This window comes from Salvelinus alpinus, chromosome 10, assembly GCF_045679555.1.
Source record: "Salvelinus alpinus chromosome 10, SLU_Salpinus.1, whole genome shotgun sequence".
NCBI classification, from domain to species: domain Eukaryota; kingdom Metazoa; phylum Chordata; class Actinopteri; order Salmoniformes; family Salmonidae; genus Salvelinus; species Salvelinus alpinus.
The window spans coordinates 70,030,820-70,052,248 of record NC_092095.1 but is presented as its reverse complement, the minus strand read 5'-3'; the positions used below and the strand labels follow the sequence as shown (position 1 = coordinate 70,052,248).

Here is a 21,429-nt window from a genome sequence, read left to right as displayed (position 1 = left end):
CATCACAATACCCCATAATGATACCACAATACCCCATAATGACATCACAATACCCCATAATGATACCACAATACCCCATAATGACATCACAATACCCCATAATGACATCACAATACCCCATAATGATACCACAATACCCCATAATGACATCACAATACCCCATAATGATACCACAATACCCCATAATGACATCACAATACCCCATAATGACATCACAATACCCCATAATGATACCACAATACCCCATAATGAGAAAGTGAAAACATGTTTTATAAAAATTTTGGTTACTACGTGATTCCATATTGTAATTTAATAGTTTTGACTGGTACTGTATATATATATATATACCGCCCGTCAAAACTATTAAATTACAATATATATACAGTACCAGTCAAAACTATTAAATTACACATATGGAATCACGTAGTAACCAAAAAATGTTAAACAAATATTTTAGATTCAACAAATTAGCTTAGCCACCCTTTGCCTTGAAGACAGCTTTGCACACTCTTGGCATTCTCTCAAACAGCTTCATGAGGTGTTTACCTAGAATGCATTTCACTTAACAGGTGTGCCTTGTTAAAAGTTAATTTGACTGGTACTGTATATATCTCCCTCTATCAATTCAATTAAATTCATAAAAAGTGAACAGTAAATATTACACTCACTCAAGTTTCTAAATAAATAATAGAGACATTTCAAAAGTCATATGTTTATATACAGTGTTGTATCGATGTGCAAATAGTTAAAGTGCAAAAGGGAAAATAAATAAACATAAATATGGGTTGTATTTACAATGGTGTTTGTTCTTCACTGGTTGACCTTTTCTTGTGGCAACAGGTCACAAATCTTGCTGCTGTGATGTCACACTGTGGTATTTCACCCAGTGGATATGGGAGTTTATCAAAATTGGGTTTGTTTTTTAATTCTTTGTGGATCTGTGTAATCTGAGGGAAATATGTGTCTCTAATATGGTCATACATTTGGCAGGAGGTTAGGAAGTGCAGCTCAGTTTCCACCTCATTTTGTGGGCAGTGTGCACATAGCCTGTCTTCTCTTGAGAGCCAGGTCTGCCTACGGCGGCCTTTCTCAATAGCAAGGCTATGCTCACTGAGTCTGTACATAGTCAAATATGTCCTTAAGTTTGGGTCAGTCACAGTGGTCAGGTATTCTGCCACTGTGTACTCTCTGTTTAGGGCCAAATAGCAGTCTAGTTTGCTCAGTTTTTTTGTTAATTCTTTCCAATGTGTCAAGTAATTATATTTTTGTTTTCTCATGATTTGGTTAGATCTAATTGTGTTTCTCTCTTTCTCTTTCTCTCTCTCTCTCTCTCTCTCTCTCTCTCTCTCTCTCTCTCTCTGTCTGTCTCTCTGTCTCTGTCTGTCTGTCTGTCTCTCTCTCTCTGTCTGTCTGTCTCTCTCCGTCTGAATAACACAGTAGTCTACTAGACGTACTACATTTCAATTGAGCCATAAGCCATTAGCCAGTGAAATTTGAACAAAACGCATTTTGAATGGTCTACGAATGGTTATGAATGGTCTATGAACGGTTATGAATGGTCTTTGATAACAGATTAATAAAGCCGAATATAACAGGCTTGTACATGTGTGAACCCAGAACTGTGACATCACCTCATCACTCGCCAGGTGACTGGGGAGGAAAGGAGTATAACACGTTGGGAGGTGTGGTAACAGTTTCCCTGTGTGTGTGTGTGTGTGTGTGTGTGTGTGTGTGTGTGTGTGTGTGTGTGTGTGTGTGTGTGTGTGTGAGAGAGAGAGAGAGAGAGAGAGAGTGTGTGTGTGTGTGTGTGTGTGTGTGTGTGTGTGTGTGTGTGTGTGTGTGTGTGTGTGTGTGTGTGTGTGTGTGTGTGTGTGTGTGTGTGTGTGTGTGTGTGTGTGTGTGTGTGTGTGTGTGTGTGAGTGTGAATGCTTCACATTATCACAGTGCTGTGAAAGCCTCCATGTGATGCTGTGACTAGAGTTGTTGTCTGATAAGAGAGAAAGCCAGGAGAGCCATAGGGGGCAGGCCTTCACTACACCACCCCTCCCCACATCTGGCCACCCTAACTGGGGTTGTGGAACCGCAGGTATATCCCCTGCCCACTTGATTGATGATGGGATTAGTGATGCACGGGTTGACTCATAACCCACAATCACTGCGATTATATCTGCGGGGTGGGCTTAGGGTCATGAAATATTGTGTGGTTGAATGGCGGGTGGCGGGCGGTTTGAATTAAGAGAAAACGATGCATAAAAAAAATCTGTAAGTGTATAATTCTTGTGCATTTCATACCTATAGGTTATATTTAGGTTTTACTTACATTATTTTTATCTGGGGTAAGTGCCTAAGATTTAGGGCCTAATCTTTCCAGTTGAGTTTTTGTTGAGTTATTGCATTTTCTCTCCGGTCCCTAAACGTCTGCTGCGTGAGAAAAGCAGAGATGAAAGAGAAAACTTGACGTCAACTTGACTGATTCATTGATTCTATCGATGTATGACACATACACCACTATCCATATGAGTGGTATAGCCATCCCACTGGCACACACGTCAATTCAACATCTATTCCACGTTGGTGGAAACAAAGTTGAAGCTACTACTACTACTACTATACTATTACTATACTACTACTACTATAATATCACTATACTACTACTACTATACTATTACTATACTACTACTACTATACTATTACTATACTACTACTACTACTACTACTACTACTATTACTATACTACTACTACTACTACTACTACTATACTATTACTATACTACTACTACTATTACTATACTACTACTACTATACGACTACTACTACCATTAATACTACTATTACTATGATGTTGTAAGTTCAGTTCCAGCCTCAACATAGTAACGTGACACTCCTCTGGGTCTCCCTCCTCCTCTCCTCAGGCCAGACGACTGAGAAGAAACTAAACACAGACGTTCTCCAGACTGACTCCATCAATTACACCTTCCAGGCCCCTTGAAATACAGTATGATTAAAGAGTTGGAGAAAATGAAAACAGGTATCAGTTGAAAGTGTAAACCTCCCTCGTACCCCCTCCCCTTCCCATAGCCATCCAGCCATCCAAGCAGACCTAACTAACAGTGCCTTCAGAAAGTATTCATACCCCTTGACTTATTACACATTTTGTTGTTACAGCCTGTATTCTAAATGTATTAAATATATGTTTTTCTCACCCATCTACACACAATACCCCATAATGACATCACAATACCCCATAATGACATCACAATACCCCATAATGACATCACAATACCCCATCACAATACCCCATAATGACATCACAATACCCCATAATGAGAAAGTGAAAACATGTTTTATAAAAATGTTGCCAATTTATTTCAAATTAAATACAGAAATATCGAATTGACATAAGTATTCACACCCCTGAGTCAATACATGTTAGAATCACCTTTGGCAGCGATTACAGCTGTGAGTATTTGTGGGTAAGTCTCTAAGACCTTTGCACACCTGGATTGTACAATATTTGCCCATTGTTCTTTTAAAAATCCTTCAAAATTGTTGATCATTGACAGACAGCCATGTTCAAGTCTTGCCATAGATTTTCAAGCTGATTTAAGTCCAAACTGTAACTAGGCCACTCAGGAAAATTCAATGTTGTCTTCGTAAGCAACTCCAGTGTGTTTTAGGTTATTGTCCTGCTGAAATGTGAATTTGTCTTCCAGTGTCTGTTGGAAAGCAGACTGAACCAGGATTTTGCCTGTGTTTAGCTCTATTCTAGGCTGGGTTTCTGTACAGCACTTTGAGATATCAGCTGATGTAAGAAGGGCTAAATAAATACATTTGATTTGATTTGATATTCTGTTTCTTTTTATCCTAAAATACTCCCTAGTCCTTGCCGATGACAAGCATACCAATAACATGATGCAGCCACAACCATGCTTGAAATATGAAGTGGTACTCAGTGTTGTGCTGTGTTGGATTTGCCCCAAACATAACACTTTGTATATAACGTCAATATCTTTGCCACCTTTATTTGCAGTTTTACTTTAGTGCCTTTATTGCAAACCGGATGCCTGTTTTAGAATATGTTTATTCTGTACAGGTTTCCTTCTTTTCACTCTGTCATTTAGGTTAGTATTGTAGAGTAACTACAATGTTGTTAGTCCATCCTCAGGTTTTCTCCTGTCACAGTCATTAATCTCTGTAAGTGTTTTAAAGTAGCCATTGGCCTCATGGTGAAATCCCTGAGCGGTTTCCTTCCTCTCCGGCAACTGAGTTAGGAAGGATGCCTGTATCTTTGTAGTGACACCATCTAAAGTGTAATTAATAACTTCACCATGCTCAAAGGAATATTTAATGTCTTCTTTTTTCCCCATCTACCAATAGGTGCCCTTTCTGAGGCATTGAAAAACCTCCCTGGTCTTTGTGGTTGAATCTGTGTGTCACGATCGTCGTATTGTGGAAGAGAGGAGGACCAAGGCGCAGCGTGATAACAATACATCTTCTTTTAATTATAACGAAGACGAAAAATGAAGAACACTATACAAATTATACAAAACAATAAAACGACAAACGTGAAGCTATAGAACAAATAGTGCTGACACTAAACACTACACATAGACAATCACCCACGAACTACCTAATGAATATGGCTGCCTAAATATGGTTCCCAATCAGAGACAATGATAGACAGCTGTCTCTAATTGAGAACCAATCTAGGCAACCATAGACATACATACACCTAGACTAGACACTATAACCAACTAAACCACAGCACCCATAAACATACAAAAAACCCTAGACAATGCAAAACACATACATCCCTCATGTCACACCCTGACCTAACTAAAATAATAAAGAAAACAAAGATAACTAAGGCCAGGGTGTGACACTGTGATTGAAATTCACTGCTCAACTGTGTGGGGAACAGAAATGAGGCAGTCAGTCAAAACTATTATTGCACACAGAGTGAGTCCATGCAACTTAATATGTGACTTTTTACTCTTATTTAGACTTGCCCTAAAAAGGGGTTGAATACTTATTGATTGGAGAGATGTAAGCTTTTCATTTTTCATTAATTGGTCAAAATGAAGAAAAACCAACAACATAATTCTACTTTGACATTGTGGGGTATTGTGGGTAGGCCAGTGACTCAAATCTAAATGTAATCCATTTTAAATTCAGACTGTAATGCAACAAAATGTGGGAAAAGTCAAGGGGTGTGAATCTTTTCTGAAGGCCCTGTAAGCCTGGAATCCAACCTGAATATTGCACCCCTACACCATTTCAAGAGAAACAACAGTGAAACAGAGTGATATTCTGCTAGTAGTTCCATAGAATGAGATATTAGAACTAATTGAATAGGATCTATGTGAGTAGTTGTACAGTAGAGTTCTGAGGAAGGGAAGACAGTCAGGGCATAAGATCCTGGGTGTTAACATAACAGCGTTGTAATTCACCCTATTCACACAATAACACTGATGACATAGTAACACAGCGTTGTAATTCACCCTATTCACACAATAACACTGATGACATATTAACACTCAGCGTTGTAATTCACCCTATTCACACAATAACACTGATGACATATTAACACTCAGCGTTGTAATTCACCCTATTCACACAATAACACTGATGACATAGTAACACAGCGTTGTAATTCACCCTATTCACACAATAACACTGATGACATATTAACACTCAGCGTTGTAATTCACCCTATTCACACAATAACACTGATGACATATTAACACTCAGCGTTGTAATTCACCCTATTCACACAATAACACTGATGACATATTAACACTCAGCGTTGTAATTCACCCTATTCACACAATAACACTGATGAGATATTAACAGTCGGCTTTATTATCAGACTCTAGGCGTTCTCTAGTCTTATACAGATACGACAGATACGAGAGAAGAGGGGGGATCCAGAGAGAGAGAGAGAGAGAGAGAGAGAGAGAGAGAGGGAGAGAGAAAAGAGATGGGAGACAGAGAGAGAGAGAGAATGAAAGGAGAAACAGAGAAAGGACAACTATCTACCTGTTTAGCCAGGTGTAGAGTGTACAGAGAAAGGACAACTATCTACCTGTTTAGCCAGGTGTAGAGTGTACAGAGAAAGGACAACTATCTACCTGTTTAGCCAGGTGTAGAGTGTACAGAGAAAGGACAACTATCTACCTGTTTAGCCAGGTGTAGAGTGTACAGAGAAAGGACAACTATCTACCTGTTTAGCCAGGTGTAGAGTGTACAGAGAAAGGACAACTATCTACCTGTTTAGCCAGGTGTAGAGTGTACAGAGAAAGGACAACTATCTACCTGTTTAGCCAGGTGTAGAGTGTACAGAGAAAAGACAACTATCTACCTGTTTAGCCAGGTGTAGAGTGTACAGAGAAAGGACAACTATCTACCTGTTTAGCCAGGTGTAGAGTGTACAGAGAAAGGACAACTATCTACCTGTTTAGCCAGGTGTAGAGTGTACAGAGAAAGGACAACTATCTACCTGTTTAGCCAGGTGTAGAGTGTACAGAGAAAGGACAACTATCTACCTGTTTAGCCAGGTGTAGAGTGTACAGAGAAAGGACAACTATCTACCTGTTTAGCCAGGTGTAGAGTGTACAGAGAAAAGGACAACTATCTACCTGTTTAGCCAGGTGTAGAGTGTACAGAGAAAGGACAACTATCTACCTGTTTAGCCAGGTGTAGAGTGTACAGAGAAAGGACAACTATCTAGTACAGAGAAAGGACAACTATCTACCTGTTTAGCCAGGTGTAGAGTGTACAGAGAAAAGACAACTATCTACCTGTTTAGCCAGGTGTAGAGTGTACAGAGAAAGGACAACTATCTACCTGTTTAGCCAGGTGTAGAGTGTACAGAGAAAGGACAACTATCTACCTGTTTAGCCAGGTGTAGAGTGTACAGAGAAAGGACAACTATCTACCTGTTTAGCCAGGTGTAGAGTGTACAGAGAAAGGACAACTATCTACCTGTTTAGCCAGGTGTAGAGTGTACAGAGAAAGGACAACTATCTACCTGTTTAGCCAGGTGTAGAGTGTACAGAGAAAAGACAACTATCTACCTGTTTAGCCAGGTGTAGAGTGTACAGAGAAAGGACAACTATCTACCTGTTTAGCCAGGTGTAGAGTGTACAGAGAAAGGACAACTATCTACCTGTTTAGCCAGGTGTAGAGTGTACAGAGAAAAGACAACTATCTACCTGTTTAGCCAGGTGTAGAGTGTACAGAGAAAGGACAACTATCTACCTGTTTAGCCAGGTGTAGAGTGTACAGAGAAAGGACAACTATCTACCTGTTTAGCCAGGTGTAGAGTGTACAGAGAAAAGACAACTATCTACCTGTTTAGCCAGGTGTAGAGTGTACAGAGAAAGGACAACTATCTACCTGTTTAGCCAGGTGTAGAGTGTACAGAGAAAGGACAACTATCTACCTGTTTAGCCAGGTGTAGAGTGTACAGAGAAAGGACAACTATCTACCTGTTTAGCCAGGTGTAGAGTGTACAGAGAAAGGACAACTATCTACCTGTTTAGCCAGGTGTAGAGTGTACAGAGAAAAGACAACTATCTACCTGTTTAGCCAGGTGTAGAGTGTACAGAGAAAGCGAGGGAACGAGGGAGAGAGAGAGAAGAGATGCTGCAGTGCATGTCTATACTGTACTGTGCTGTGTGTCTGCTGAGGAGGGAGTGGTGTCATCGCTCTCTTTGCTCCCTCTCTCCGCTGCTGCTTCATGTGACCCACTTCCTCATCTAACCAACACCTAGGTAGCTGGCTGGCTTGTCAAGGCTACAACATGCTATTTAGGAGTTGAACAACGTGGCCACTCTGTAACAGACCTCTCATCTTAAAGGCACAATCTGCAATTTAAACAGCCTGACCCTGCTCCACATGATCGTTTTTTAAACGTATTTTGAAGCCATACAGATTTGGGGTTTTGATCGGGTAAGGCAGTTGTAGTAAGTTCGTAATAAGGGATCTATGAGTTCTATTCTTCAAGAAGAAATTTGTTAGTAAATGTGTGGCCTTCTTCAGGAAGCTGGGTGTATGACGAACGTCACTACTTCACAGGAGAGACATTTTCAAAATCAAAATGCATTTTCTTTTTTTCCAGAAATGCCTTCTTGAACATGTGAACTTTAATGTGCCTTAATAATAAACGGGTGTGTCATCTGTAAATATGAATACAATTGTTAAATTACAAGCCTAGTTGGTTTAGCCACAGAAAAAGACAGGAACCTTCCCGCTAGCCATGATTGGTTGAGACAATTGATGGGCTGGACATGCCAAGAGATGAGTTCTGATTGGTCTGCCATGTCACAGGCTTCTTTCTATAACATGAGCTGCTCAGAGAATCCTTGCTACCGGCTTTTAAAAACAAGCCATGGAGAACTGCAAGTGTTGCTACTGCTCTCAATGACATTGCTGCCCTGAATTTAGCAGGCGCCATTGACAAATGTCAGCGGGAAAAAGTTCTGATGGACTACTTTCCGGAGGACGATTGTCCCATGTTGACTGTCTCTGACTCTGTCATGATATCCAATTACGATCTTGTCTCATCACTGCAACTCCCCAAAGGGCTCAGGAGAGGTGAAGGTCAAATCATGTGTCCTCCGAAACATGACCCGCCAAAACGTGCTTTTTAACACCCGCCCAACCCGGAAGCCCAATGTGTCGGAGGAAACACCGTCCAACTGACAAACGGAGTCAGCCGGCAGGCGCCCGGCCCGCCACAAGGAGTCGCTAGAGTGCAATAAGCCAAGTAAAGCCCCGCCGGTCAAACCCTCCCTTAACCTGGACAACACGGGGCCAATTGCCAGTTGTGGCACAGCCTGGGATTGAACCCGGGTCTGTAGTGATGCCTCAAGCAGTGTGATGTATTGCCTTAAACCTCTGCGCCACTTGGGAGGCCAGGGTAAAACTGTGTTTCTTCTTCATTGAACGAGACATTGTAGAGTTTTCTGATGACAGTGATGGGGAAGAAACGGAGATCAACAGTGTTGTTGTCACGGAAGAAATCGACAGAGTTTTGAAATCAGTGGAATGCCCTGTGGAAACCGAGTTTGATTGCTAATGCAGGGGGAGTCAAAAAGAGAACGCAGAAGGCTGTTTTATAAAACACCTGTCTCTAGATTACATCTTCAAACTAAAGGGCAACCATGGCCGTGAAGCATTCATTCCGGTATGTGGGTTAGAGTCTAACTATATTTTCAGATATTACACGTTTCTAAAGACATTTTCATTGCAAGTTAAAGCGTACTGTTAGCTAGCTAGCTAATGTTAGCTGGCTGGCTCACTAGCTAGCTACGTGTATGATATGTGTAGTAATATTACTCAAATCTCAGAAAGCCGTTTCCATTGCTACACTGAACAAAAACATAAACGCAACATGCAACAATTTCAAAGATTTTACTGAGTTACAGTTCATATAAGCAAATCAGTCAATTCGATCCAGTCGATCCTGATCATCCCAAACAAGCTCAATGGGTGACATGGGTGTATGGGTGACATGGGTGACATGGGTGACATTGACGACATGGGTGTATGGGTGACATGGGTGACATTGATGACATGGGTGTATGGGTGACATGGGTGTATGGGTGACATGGGTGACATGGGTGACATTGATGACATGGGTGTATGGGTGACATGGGTGACATTGATGACATGGGTGTATGGGTGACATGGGTGTATGGGTGTATGGGTGACATGGGTGTATGGGTGACATGGGTGTATGGGTGACATGGGTGACATGGGTGACATGGGTGTATGGGTGACATGGGTGTATGGGTGACATGGGTGTATGGGTGACATGGGTGACATGGGTGACATGGGTGACATGGGTGTATGGGTGACATGGGTGTATGGGTGACATGGGTGTATGGGTGACATGGGTGACATGGGTGACATGGGTGTATGGGTGACATGGGTGTATGGGTGACATGGGTGTATGGGTGACATGGGTGACATGGGTGACATGGGTGACATGGGTGTATGGGTGACATGGGTGTATGCAGGTCATGGAGGTTTCCTTCTTTTCACTCTATCATCTAGGTTAGTAGGTTAGGTTATCATCTAGGTTAGTAGGTTAGGTTATCATCTAGGTTAGTAGGTTAGGTTATCATCTAGGTTAGTAGGTTAGGTTATCATCTAGGTTAGTAGGTTAGGTTATCATCTAGGTTAGTAGGTTAGGTTATCATCTAGGTTAGTAGGTTAGGTTATCATCTAGGTTAGTAGGTTAGGTTATCATCTAGGTTAGTAGGTTAGGTTATCATCTAGGTTAGTAGGTTAGGTTATCATCTAGGTTAGTAGGTTAGGTTATCATCTAGGTTAGTAGGTTAGGTTATCATCTAGGTTAGTAGGTTAGGTTATCATCTAGGTTAGTAGGTTAGGTTATCATCTAGGTTAGTAGGTTAGGTTATCATCTAGGTTAGTAGGTTAGGTTATCATCTAGGTTAGTAGGTTAGGTTATCATCTAGGTTAGTAGGTTAGGTTATCATCTAGGTTAGTAGGTTAGGTTATCATCTAGGTTAGTAGGTTAGGTTATCATCTAGGTTAGTAGGTTAGGTTATCATCTAGGTTGTGGAGTAACTACAATGTTGTTAGTCCATCCTCAGTTTTCTCCTGTTACAGCCATTGAACTCTGTAACTATTTTAAAGTCACCATTGGCATCCTGATGAAATCCCTGAGCGGTTTCCTTCCTCTCCGGCAACTGAGTTAGGAAGGACACCTGTATCTATGTAGTGACTGGGTGTATCGATACACCATGCAAAGTGTTAATAATATTTCACCATGCTCAAGGGGATATTCAACGTCTGCTTTTTTTTTTACCCATCTACCAATAGGTGCCCTTCTTTACAAGGAATTGGAAAACCTCCCTGGTCTTTCACGGCTTGACTGAGGGACCTTACAGATAATTGTGTGGGGTACAGAGATGAGGCAGTCATTCTAAAATCATGTTAAACACTGTTATTGCAAACAGTGTGAGTCCCTGCACATTATTATGAGACCAGTTAAGCCAATAATTTTTTGGGGCTTGCAAACTTATTTTGGCTTGCCATAACAAAGGGGTTGAATACTTATTTACTCAAGACATTTCATTTTAATTAATTTGTAAAAAAAAAAAAACATTATTCCACTTGGACATTACGGGTATTGTGTGTAAGCCAGTGACAAACAAAAATCTACATTTAATGCACTTGTAAATTCGGGCTGTAACACAACAAAATGTGGAAAAAGTCAAGTGGTGTGAATACTTTCTGAAGGCCCTGTAAAGTATAAACAACACATATTTTGTGAACAAGGAAGTATAAAAAACTGAGCCAAAACTTTTCAAGGGCCATTTCTCAAAAGTGGGTTTACAAGTTTATCAACTTTCACCGTAGCATTACTTTTCCATTGTTCCTCCAGACGGCAGTGAAGCTCAGAGCCTGAACTTCAACTCAACATCAAAAACACTGCTTCCAATGTGGAACATAGGACCGAAAAGAGATGAGGGGTCACATATGATTGAAATGACCATTGAACAGCAGGAACTCTTATAGACTGTGTCTTTGAGAAAGCCAATCAGATTCTCTACAGTGTATATATCAGTTACAGCAGGGCTCCTGAGCTGAGATCCCAAGTGCTTGTTGATTCTCATGGATTAGATTATCGCTGTGAAAAACGTGGTCATGTGTCATTCTGATTCACACAGGATAGCCAACGACATGACGGCCAGAGTAGAGAGGAGAAGTCATGGCTCTCCATGCTTCAGCATATTGCACTCCTGTTGACCAGATCAAACAGATCATAATGAAGGTAATCAACACCTCTCCTCAACTGTAGTTCAAATGTTGTAAAAAATCTAACACGAGAACAGTAATGTAGTTCAATGTAGCTTATTCATCAACACTCAAACATAGCACTGTAAAGGTATGACTTCGTGATTATAAAATGTATGACACTAACCCCTCTGGACTATGTATCAATCACTAGGGCACATATTGGAGAGAAAAACATAGTTTAGTGAATGAAAAAGTCCACACCTCCACCTCAGGGGCTGATTGACCCTTATGATGCAATGTTGTCAAGAGTACAACGGATCCCTGATTAATCTGTCCTTTCTGTCAACAGCACAACTGATTCCTGAACACTCTGTTCTTTCTGTCAACAGTACAACTGATTCCTGAACAATCTGTTCTTTCTGTCAACAGTACAACTGATTCCTGAACAATCTGTTCTTTCTGTCAACAGCACAACTGATTCCTGAACAATCTGTTCTTTCTGTCAACAGTACAACTGATCCCTGAACACTCTGTTCTTTCTGTCAACAGCACAACTGATTCCTGAACAATCTGTTCTTTCTGTCAACAGTACAACTGATCCCTGAACAATATGTTCTTTCTGTAAACAGCACAACTGATTCCTGAACAATCTGTTCTTTCTGTCAACAGTACAACTGATCCCTGAACAATCTGTCCTTTCTGTCAACAGTACAACTGATCCCTGAACATCCTGTCCTTTCTGTCAACAGTACAACTGATCCCTGAACAATCTGTCCTTTCTGTCAACCGTACAACGGATCCCTGAACATCCTGTCCTTTCTGTCAACAGTACAACTGATCCCTGAACAATCTGTCCTTTCTGTCAACAGCACAACAGATCCCTGAACAATCTGTTCTTTCTGTCAATAGTACAACTGATTCCTGAACACTCTGTTCTTTCTGTCAACAGCACAACTGATCCCTGAACAATCTGTCCTTTCTGTCAACAGTACAACTGATCCCTGAACAATCTGTCCTTTCTGTCAACAGTAAAACTGATCCCTGAACACGCTGTTCTTTCTGTCAACAGCACAACTGATTCCTGAACAATCTGTTCTTTCTGTCAACAGCACAACTGATCCCTGAACAATCTGTCCGTTCTGTCAACAGCACAAATGATCCCTGAACACGCTGTTCTTTCTGTCAACAGCACAACGGATCCCTGAACAATCTGTTCTTTCTGTCAATAGTACAACTGATTCCTGAACACTCTGTTCTTTCTGTCAACAGCACAACTGATTCCTGAACAATCTGTTCTTTCTGTCAACAGTACAACTGATCCCTGAACAATCTGTCCTTTCTGTCAACAGTACAACTGATCCCTGAACAATCTGATCTTTCTGTCAACAGCACAACTGATCCCTGAACAATCTGTTCTTTCTGTCAACAGTACAACTGATTCCTGAACAATCTGTCCTTTCTGTCAACAGTACAACTGATCCCTGAACAATCTGTTCTTTCTGTCAACAGTACAACGGATCCCTGAACAATCTGTTCTTTCTGTCAACAGTACAACTGATCCCTGAACAATCTGTTCTTTCTGTCAACAGTACAACGGATCCCTGAACAATCTGTCCTTTCTGTCAACAGTACAACTGATCCCTGAACAATCTGTTCTTTCTGTCAACAGTACAACTGATCCCTGAACAATCTGTCCTTTCTGTCAACAGTACAACTGATCCCTGAACATCCTGTCCTTTCTGTCAACAGTACAACTGATCCCTGAACAATCTGTTCTTTCTGTCAACAGCACAACGGATTCCTGAACAATCTGTTCTTTCTGTCAACAGCACAACGGATTCCTGAACAATCTGTCCTTTCTGTCAACAGTACAACTGATTCCTGAACAATCTGTTCTTTCTGTCAACAGTACAACTGATTCCTGAACACTCTGTTCTTTCTGTCAACAGCACAACTGATTCCTGAACAATCTGTTCTTTCTGTCAACAGTACAACTGATCCCTGAACAATATGTTATTTCTGTCAACAGCACAACTGATTCGTGAACAATCTGTTCTTTCTGTCAACAGTACAACTGATCCCTGAACAATCTGTCCTTTCTGTCAACAGTACAACTGATCCCTGAACAATCTGTCCTTTCTGTCAACCGTACAACGGATCCCTGAACATCCTGTCCTTTCTGTCAACAGTACAACTGATCCCTGAACAATCTGTCCTTTCTGTCAACAGTACAACTGATTCCTGAACAATCTGTTCTTTCTGTCAACAGCACAACGGATCCCTGAACAATCTGGCCTTTCTGTCAACAGTACAACTGATTCCTGAACAATCTGTCCTCTCTGTCAACAGTACAACTGATTTCTGAACAATCTGTTCCTTCTGTCAACAGCACAACTGATCCCTGAACAATCTGGCCTTTCTGTCAACAGTACAACTGATTCCTGAACAATCTGTCCTCTCTGTCAACAGTACAACTGATCCCTGAACAATCTGTCCTTTCTGTCAACAGTACAACTGATCCCTGAACATCCTGTCCTTTCTGTCAACAGTACAACTGATCCCTGAACAATCTGTCCTTTCTGTCAACCGTACAACTGATCCCTGAACAATCTGTCCTCTCTGTCAACAGTACAACTGATCCCTGAACATCCTGTCCTTTATGTCAACAGTACAACTGATCCCTGAACAATCTGTTCTTTCTGTCAACAGCACAACGGATTCCTGAACAATCTGTCCTTTCTGTCAACAGTACAACTGATTCCTGAACAATCTGTTCTTTCTGTCAACAGTACAACTGATTCCTGAACATCCTGTCCTTTCTGTCAACAGTACTTCCTGTTCTTTAGGATGTATTCCTCAGGGTGTCTTATTCACCTGGCAGACCTCTCAAATAGCACCAGGAGTTTCTGTGTGTGTGTGTGTGTGTGTGTGTGTGTGTGTGTGTGTGTGTGTGTGTGTGTGTGTGTGTGTGTGTGTGTGTGTGTGTGTGTGTGTGTGTGTGTGTGTGTGTGTGTGTGTGTGTGTGTGTGTGTGTGTGTGTGTGTGTGTGTGTGTGTGTGCGCGCGCGCATCCCTGTGTTAGTGTGTGTACCTATCCCCCCCTCAGGGTCAGTTGTCTTTAGTTAAGAAGGAGGAAATCATTAAGAAGCGTTTCAGTTCAGAGAACTAAGAACTGAGGAACATCAGCCACATCATGCCTGGTAGTGGATGGAACTAAGAACTGTGGAACATCAGACACAGCATGCCTGGTAGTGGATGGAACTAAGAACTGAGGAACATCAGCCACATCATGCCTGGTAGTGGATGGAACTAAGAACTGTGGAACATCAGACACAGCATTCCTGGTGGTGGATGGAACTAAGAACTGAGGAACACCAGCCACAGCATGCCTGATAGTGGATGGAACTAAGAACTGAGGAACATCAGACACAGCATGCATGATAGTGGATGGAACTAAGACCTGAGGAACATCAGACACAGCATGCCTGATAGTGGATGGAACTAAGACCTGAGGAACATCAGACACAGCATGCCTGGTAGTGGATGGAACTAAGAACTGAGGAACATCAGCCACAGCATGCCTGATAGTGGATGGAACTAAGAACTGAGGAACATCAGACACAGCATGCCTGATAGTGGATGGAACTAAGAACTGTGGAACATCAGCCACAGCATGCCTGATAGTGGATGGAACTAAGAACTGAGGAACATCAGACACAGCATGCCTGATAGTGGATGGAACTAAGACCTGAGGAACATCAGACACAGCATGCCTGGTAGTGGATGGAACTAAGAACTGAGGAACATCAGCCACAGCATGCCTGGTAGTGGATGGAACTAAGAACTGAGGAACATCAGACACAGCATGCCTGGTATTGGATGGAACTAAGAACTGAGGAACATCAGACACAGCATGCCTGGTAGTGGATGGAACTAAGAACTGAGGAACATCAGACACAGCATGCCTGGTAGTGGATGGAACTAAGAACTGAGGAACATCAGCCACAGCATGCCTGGTAGTGGATGGAACTAAGAACTGAGGAACATCAGCCACAGCATGCCTGGTAGTAGATAGAACTAAGACCTGAGGAACACCAGCCACAGCATGCCTGGTAGTAGATGGAACTAAGAACTGAGGAACATCAGACACAGCATGCCTGGTATTGGATGGAACTAAGAACTGAGGAACATCAGCCACAGCATGCCTGGTAGTGGATGGAACTAAGAACTGAGGAACATCAGCCACAGCATGCCTGGTAGTGGATGGAACTAAGAACTGAGGAACATCAGACACAGCATGCCTGGTAGTGGATGGAACTAAGACCTGAGGAACACCAGCCACAGCATGCCTGGTAGTAGATGGAACTAAGAACTGAGGAACATCAGACACAGCATGCCTGGTATTGGATGGAACTAAGAACTGAGGAACATCAGACACAGCATGCCTGGTAGTGGATGGAACTAAGAACTGAGGAACATCAGACACAGCATGCCTGGTAGTAGATGGAACTAAGAACTGAGGAACATCAGACACCGCATGCCTGGTATTGGATGGAACTAAGACCTGAGGAACACCAGCCACAGCATGCCTGGTAGTAGATGAAACTAAGAACTGAGGAACATCAGACACAGCATGCCTGGTATTGGATGGAACTAAGAACTGAGGAACATCAGCCACAGCATGCCTGGTAGTAGATGAAACTAAGAACTGAGGAACATCAGACACAGCATGCCTGGTATTGGATGGAACTAAGAACTGAGGAACATCAGCCACAGCATGCCTGGTAGTGGATGGAACTAAGAACTGAGGAACATCAGCCACAGCATGCCTAGTAGTGGATGGAACTAAGACCTGAGGAACATCAGCCACAGCATGCCTAGTAGTGGATGGAATTAAGAACTGAGGAACATCAGCCACAGCATGCCTAGTAGTGGATGGCACTAAGACCTGAGGAACATCAGCCACAGCATGCCTAGTAGTGGATGGAACTAAGACCTGAGGAACATCAGCCACAGCATGCCTGGTAGTGGATGGAACTAAGAACTGAGGAACATCAGCCACAGCATGCCTGGTAGTGGATGGAACACATGAATGAATGGCACACTGTAAACTACTGAAACGACTCTCTTCTGAGTTCTCCTTGAGTAGAGTTCATAGTGAAACTCTTCCCTTCTCAGGGCTACGAGGCCAGGGGGTCAGGGAGCCAGGAGGGGGCCAGGTCAGGCTTTGATGCCTTCACATGGCCCGCCCCTCCCCTGTGGAGAAGCAGAGAGACGGTCTGGTCTGTCTGGGTTGCTTGTGGAGAGGGGTAGAGGATTTGGGGATTCCCTGGCCATGTGTCTAGCTAACCCCAGCCTCATCACTCTCACCAACATCACCATTCAGCCTCAGCCTCCACTCCAGCCTCTTTCAAACTAAACTAAGATGACAAGCCAGGTTACCCACCATCTCTGTTGAGATGACATTATAGAAGGCCAGGCCATCACCAACGATAAGGGTAATCATTGTATGAAACTTCAACTGGCTATGACTAACTAAGTGTCAGTGTTAGCAAAGAGGGACACTTCAGGCCAGAGTAGCTGCATTTGAAAGTTCCCTGTCAGTGTTATCAAAGAGGGACACTTCAGGCCAGAGTAGCTGCATTTGAAAGTTCCCTGTCAGTGTTATCAAAGAGGGACACTTCAGGCCAGAGTAGCTACATTTCAAAGTTCCCTGTCAGTGTTAGCAAAGAGGGACACTTCAGGCCAGAGTAGCTGCATTTGAAAGTTCCCTGTCAGTGTTATCAAAGAGGGACACTTCAGGCCAGAGTAGCTACATTTCAAAGTTCCCTGTCAGTGTTAGCAAAGAGGGACACTTCAGGTCAGAGTAGCTACATTTCAAAGTTCCCTGTCAGTGTTAGCAAAGAGGGACACTTCAGGCCAGAGTAGCTACATTTGAAAGTTCCCTGTCAGTGTCAGCAAAGAGGGAGACTTCAGGCCAGAGTAGCTACATTTGAAAGTAATTTATTTTCAACACATTCAAGTTATTTTTAGCAAAAAGTTTGAGTATCTGCTATAACCAACAAATGATTAAATTCAAAACGTGCCAGATCAGATCAGTGGGCTGGAAATAGATCTAAATAAATAGTCTCTAGTCTAGATTCCCAACCTCATTCATTTGCATTGGACAGTAGTCACACCTACCTACAGTACATGTACAAATTACCTCAACTAACCTGTACCCCCGCACACTGACTCGGTATAGCCTCATTATTGTTATTTTATTGATTTTATTTTTTACTTTAGTTTATTTGGTAAATATTTTCTTAACTCTTCTTGAACTGCACTGTTGGTTAAGGGCTTGTAAGTAAGCATTTCACGGTAAGGTCTACACCTGTTGTATTCGGGTCATGTGACAAATAAAGTTTGATTTGATTTGATGCTTAACAGCCATAAACATAGAATTAGGCTTACTGGAACAGGAATCTCCATTCAAGCCAATTGCAATGGCCTGAGGCTTTTTCCTGTTCTAGCTATTATATTTCTTTGAACACAGCATCCCAGAGAGCCAGGGATTAAGTTTAACATCAACACTGGAGAGGAACGATCCTCATCCTCCTCGTCCCTCAAATCCAGCCATTGACAGTCCTCCCTTTCGCCCTTTCACTGGCTTAGTTTAGCCACGCTGCTGCCCAGTCTCGGCTAGCAGCATGGCTACCTACAGCCAAACCCAGACCACATCATCATCACTGCATCCATCCACACCAGAGTTGGCCTCTACCCCCCCCCCCCTCTCTCTCTTACTCTCTGTCTCTCTCACACTCTCTGTCTCTCTCACACTCTCTGTCTCTCTCAATACTCCATGATGATTCACAGTAACAGCAGTAGCACTACAATTTCTAGGCTACAACATCACCATCACATCTCAGCTAGGTGACTGTTAGAAATAGTGGACTATGTGAATGTGTCTCTTCTCCTTATGTAACTAAACCATGGCTTGCATTACACTGACTGCTGTGGCTCGAGGAAGGGAGAGGGAGAGAGGGAGAGAGGGAGGGAGGGAGAAGAGAGAGAAAAGGGAAGAGAGGGAAGAGAGAGGGGAAAAGCCAGGGTGGATGACTGAAATTAATTTTAAAGATGGAGTCTTGTTTTTTTTCCACCCTTCATTTCGCCTGAGGCTTAGAATGCTGTTTAGTTCACTGGAAATAGAAGGCTAGGCTACGGGAATGAATCCACATTATGTTGCTTATGCAGGAACCATTTTCAGACAGCCTATGAATGCATAAGGTCAGTGCAGGGTACCTACCATTCCCTATCTACTACACCATATGATGTGAAAAGGACATCAAACACATAGAACATCAATACATCCAAAACAACATCTAGTCTATTCATATCTATGGGCTTGCAGTCCCTCCAATTGAGGCCACTGGGTTTCTTCCCAAATGCATCCATCCATTGAACAATTGTCTGTGTTTAATCATCATCTTATCTGACATAATTACCAGTCATATACTATCTATCCATGACTTCATATTCGGACTGCAATGTCAATTTCCATATAAAGTCATTATTAATACTAGGACGAGCTGTGCTATCAAGGGTGGGTTTGCCCTAGCGGCAGATAATGTCAACAGTATTACCCTGCATTCTGAGAACGATATTCAACATTCCATATTTATTCCTTAACTTCCATGATAGAATGTTGCGAATTACGCATTCCCGTCACAGCTATATTAGATGCAGGCTACTACCAAGAGATGATGATGATGTGGAGGATACTGCCACTGGTACCACTGCCCATTCCAATGCAGACTACACGCCCCTCTGTGGCATGACTTCTCCGAAGCTCAGAAATTCTACATCAAATTACTTTTAAAAACCCGTCAAGGGAAAAATACGCACGGATGTGAAACTCCAAACAGCACATAATGGGTTTGTGTGGGCGTATATTCATATTTTCGATTCGTTATAACAAATTCACAATATCAGGGCCAGGTCAGTGCAATGCAGGTGTGCGCATGCATCCGTGTGACACATTTCAATGTGGAGAAGATTCTAGTGTGGGCTCGGGCGCCGCGAAAATCGAGGCGTGTGCGTCCTTACGACTTGAACGCACTGCGATGCCTCGGAATGAATGGAATATAAACACAAATCCCACACATTGCAGAAGCAGACGCAACTATATAACATAGCGTACAATTAGGACATTTTAGTCGTGGTGGGTAGGCTACTTACGCACTGCCTCCTTTTTGGGATCTAGACCGCTGATGTTCTGTTGGATCTTCCCTATTTTATTCTGCAGAACCCAGACCCTCTGGTTGGTGGACATGATCTCGTTCTCCAGCTCCTGAAATAGGGAGCAGGCGTGTTTGGCCAGGTCGGAGAGCTGCCGCAAGGTCCGCGAGAGCACCACATTATTGATGGAGCACAGATCCTCAATGTTGAGCGAGCATTCGTCATTTGGAATAGGTAACCTGCACAGTAACTGGGGTTCAACAATCCTTTTGGCAAATGGCATTTTGATCAACCGCAAAAATTATCCAAAATCCCCCCTAGAAAAAGCACACAGAAAATATCCAAGGAAAAAACTGTCGTTCATCGGGCGGTCTTCCGTCCCTCGTCCCCTCCTCTCCTCAATCCAAAGTTCCCCGTGTCTCCTTCAGACCCACCATCCTTTTCGTTGCTGAGATCTTACTCCGTCTGTTCTCCCGAAGCGTGGCGCAGCCTGCCTGCATATAAGGATCCGCGCTGCCCGAATGATCTTGGGTTGCCTCCGTGGCCTCCCCGGTTCTAGTTTTTCATTGCTCCAGAGTAGAGCGTGAGGGCTTTAAAGGAAGAGAACACAAAACCCCGGAGTGTTGTTCTCATGATCCGGATCAGGATTCAGGAATAGGGGAAGCTATACAAGCGGCAGGAGCCTGCCTAGTGTGTTGAGCGCCAAATCAACGGCGAAGCGCGTGCTGCATACTGTCTCTACTATTACAGTCATAACGGGAAGAGCAGCGAATGAAAAATAGAGGTCTGGAATATAGTCAGATCTTTGTCTTTGAGAAAATATTCAGCTTGATCTAATCTTTAGCTGCATTGCTGAGGTCAAGATCATATAAACTGTATAAACCAAAGAAAAGTCCAAAGGCATTGGGCCCGATAACTACAAAAGTCTATTGTTTAAAGAACTGACACACAACACCAATTAATCATTGACATTTATGATAAAAACACGGGTTCATTGTTCCTATGTCATAAAACAAGATATGCCACACCAGCTGTCAGTTCATAGGTCTTCTTTCAGAACCACTGTTTAAAGCCATGCAAGGGCTGACCATCCATGATATCAATATGATACATTTAACCAGGCTATATAGTGTTTATTTAAATGTGCTTTGTTTACAAACATTGGAGTAAAACAATCTTATATTTTGGGTTCTGATGGGTTATGACAGTTAAACTAAGCTCATGAGGCATTTATAAGTTATATTCTTCAAGAATCAATGGGTACATGTCATTCATTTCTGAGTCCAAAAGTGAATGCAGCATCTGCTGATTGCCCCTTTAACACAGCCCTGTTGACCCCTGTCAGGCCTGGTTCTGTATAGTAGTCATTTAACACAGCCCTGTTGACCCCTGTCAGGCCTGGTTCTGTATAGTAGTCATTTAACACAGCCCTGTTGAC

The 21,429-nt window shown here is 42.5% G+C and overlaps 1 protein-coding gene across 2 annotated transcripts in view; it reads right to left on the bottom strand.

The window, feature by feature from the left end:
• nhsb (Nance-Horan syndrome b (congenital cataracts and dental anomalies)) overlaps positions 1-20,618 on the bottom strand; it is a 177,711-nt gene extending 157,093 nt beyond the window's left edge. For both annotated transcript variants that reach the window (XM_071330791.1, XM_071330792.1), the window contains exon 1: positions 19,992-20,618. In XM_071330791.1, the coding sequence (XP_071186892.1) occupies positions 19,992-20,274 (283 nt within the window). In that variant the 5' untranslated portion in view covers positions 20,275-20,618. The remainder of the gene's footprint in view (positions 1-19,991) is intronic.
• Positions 20,619-21,429: the final 811 nt, after the last annotated feature.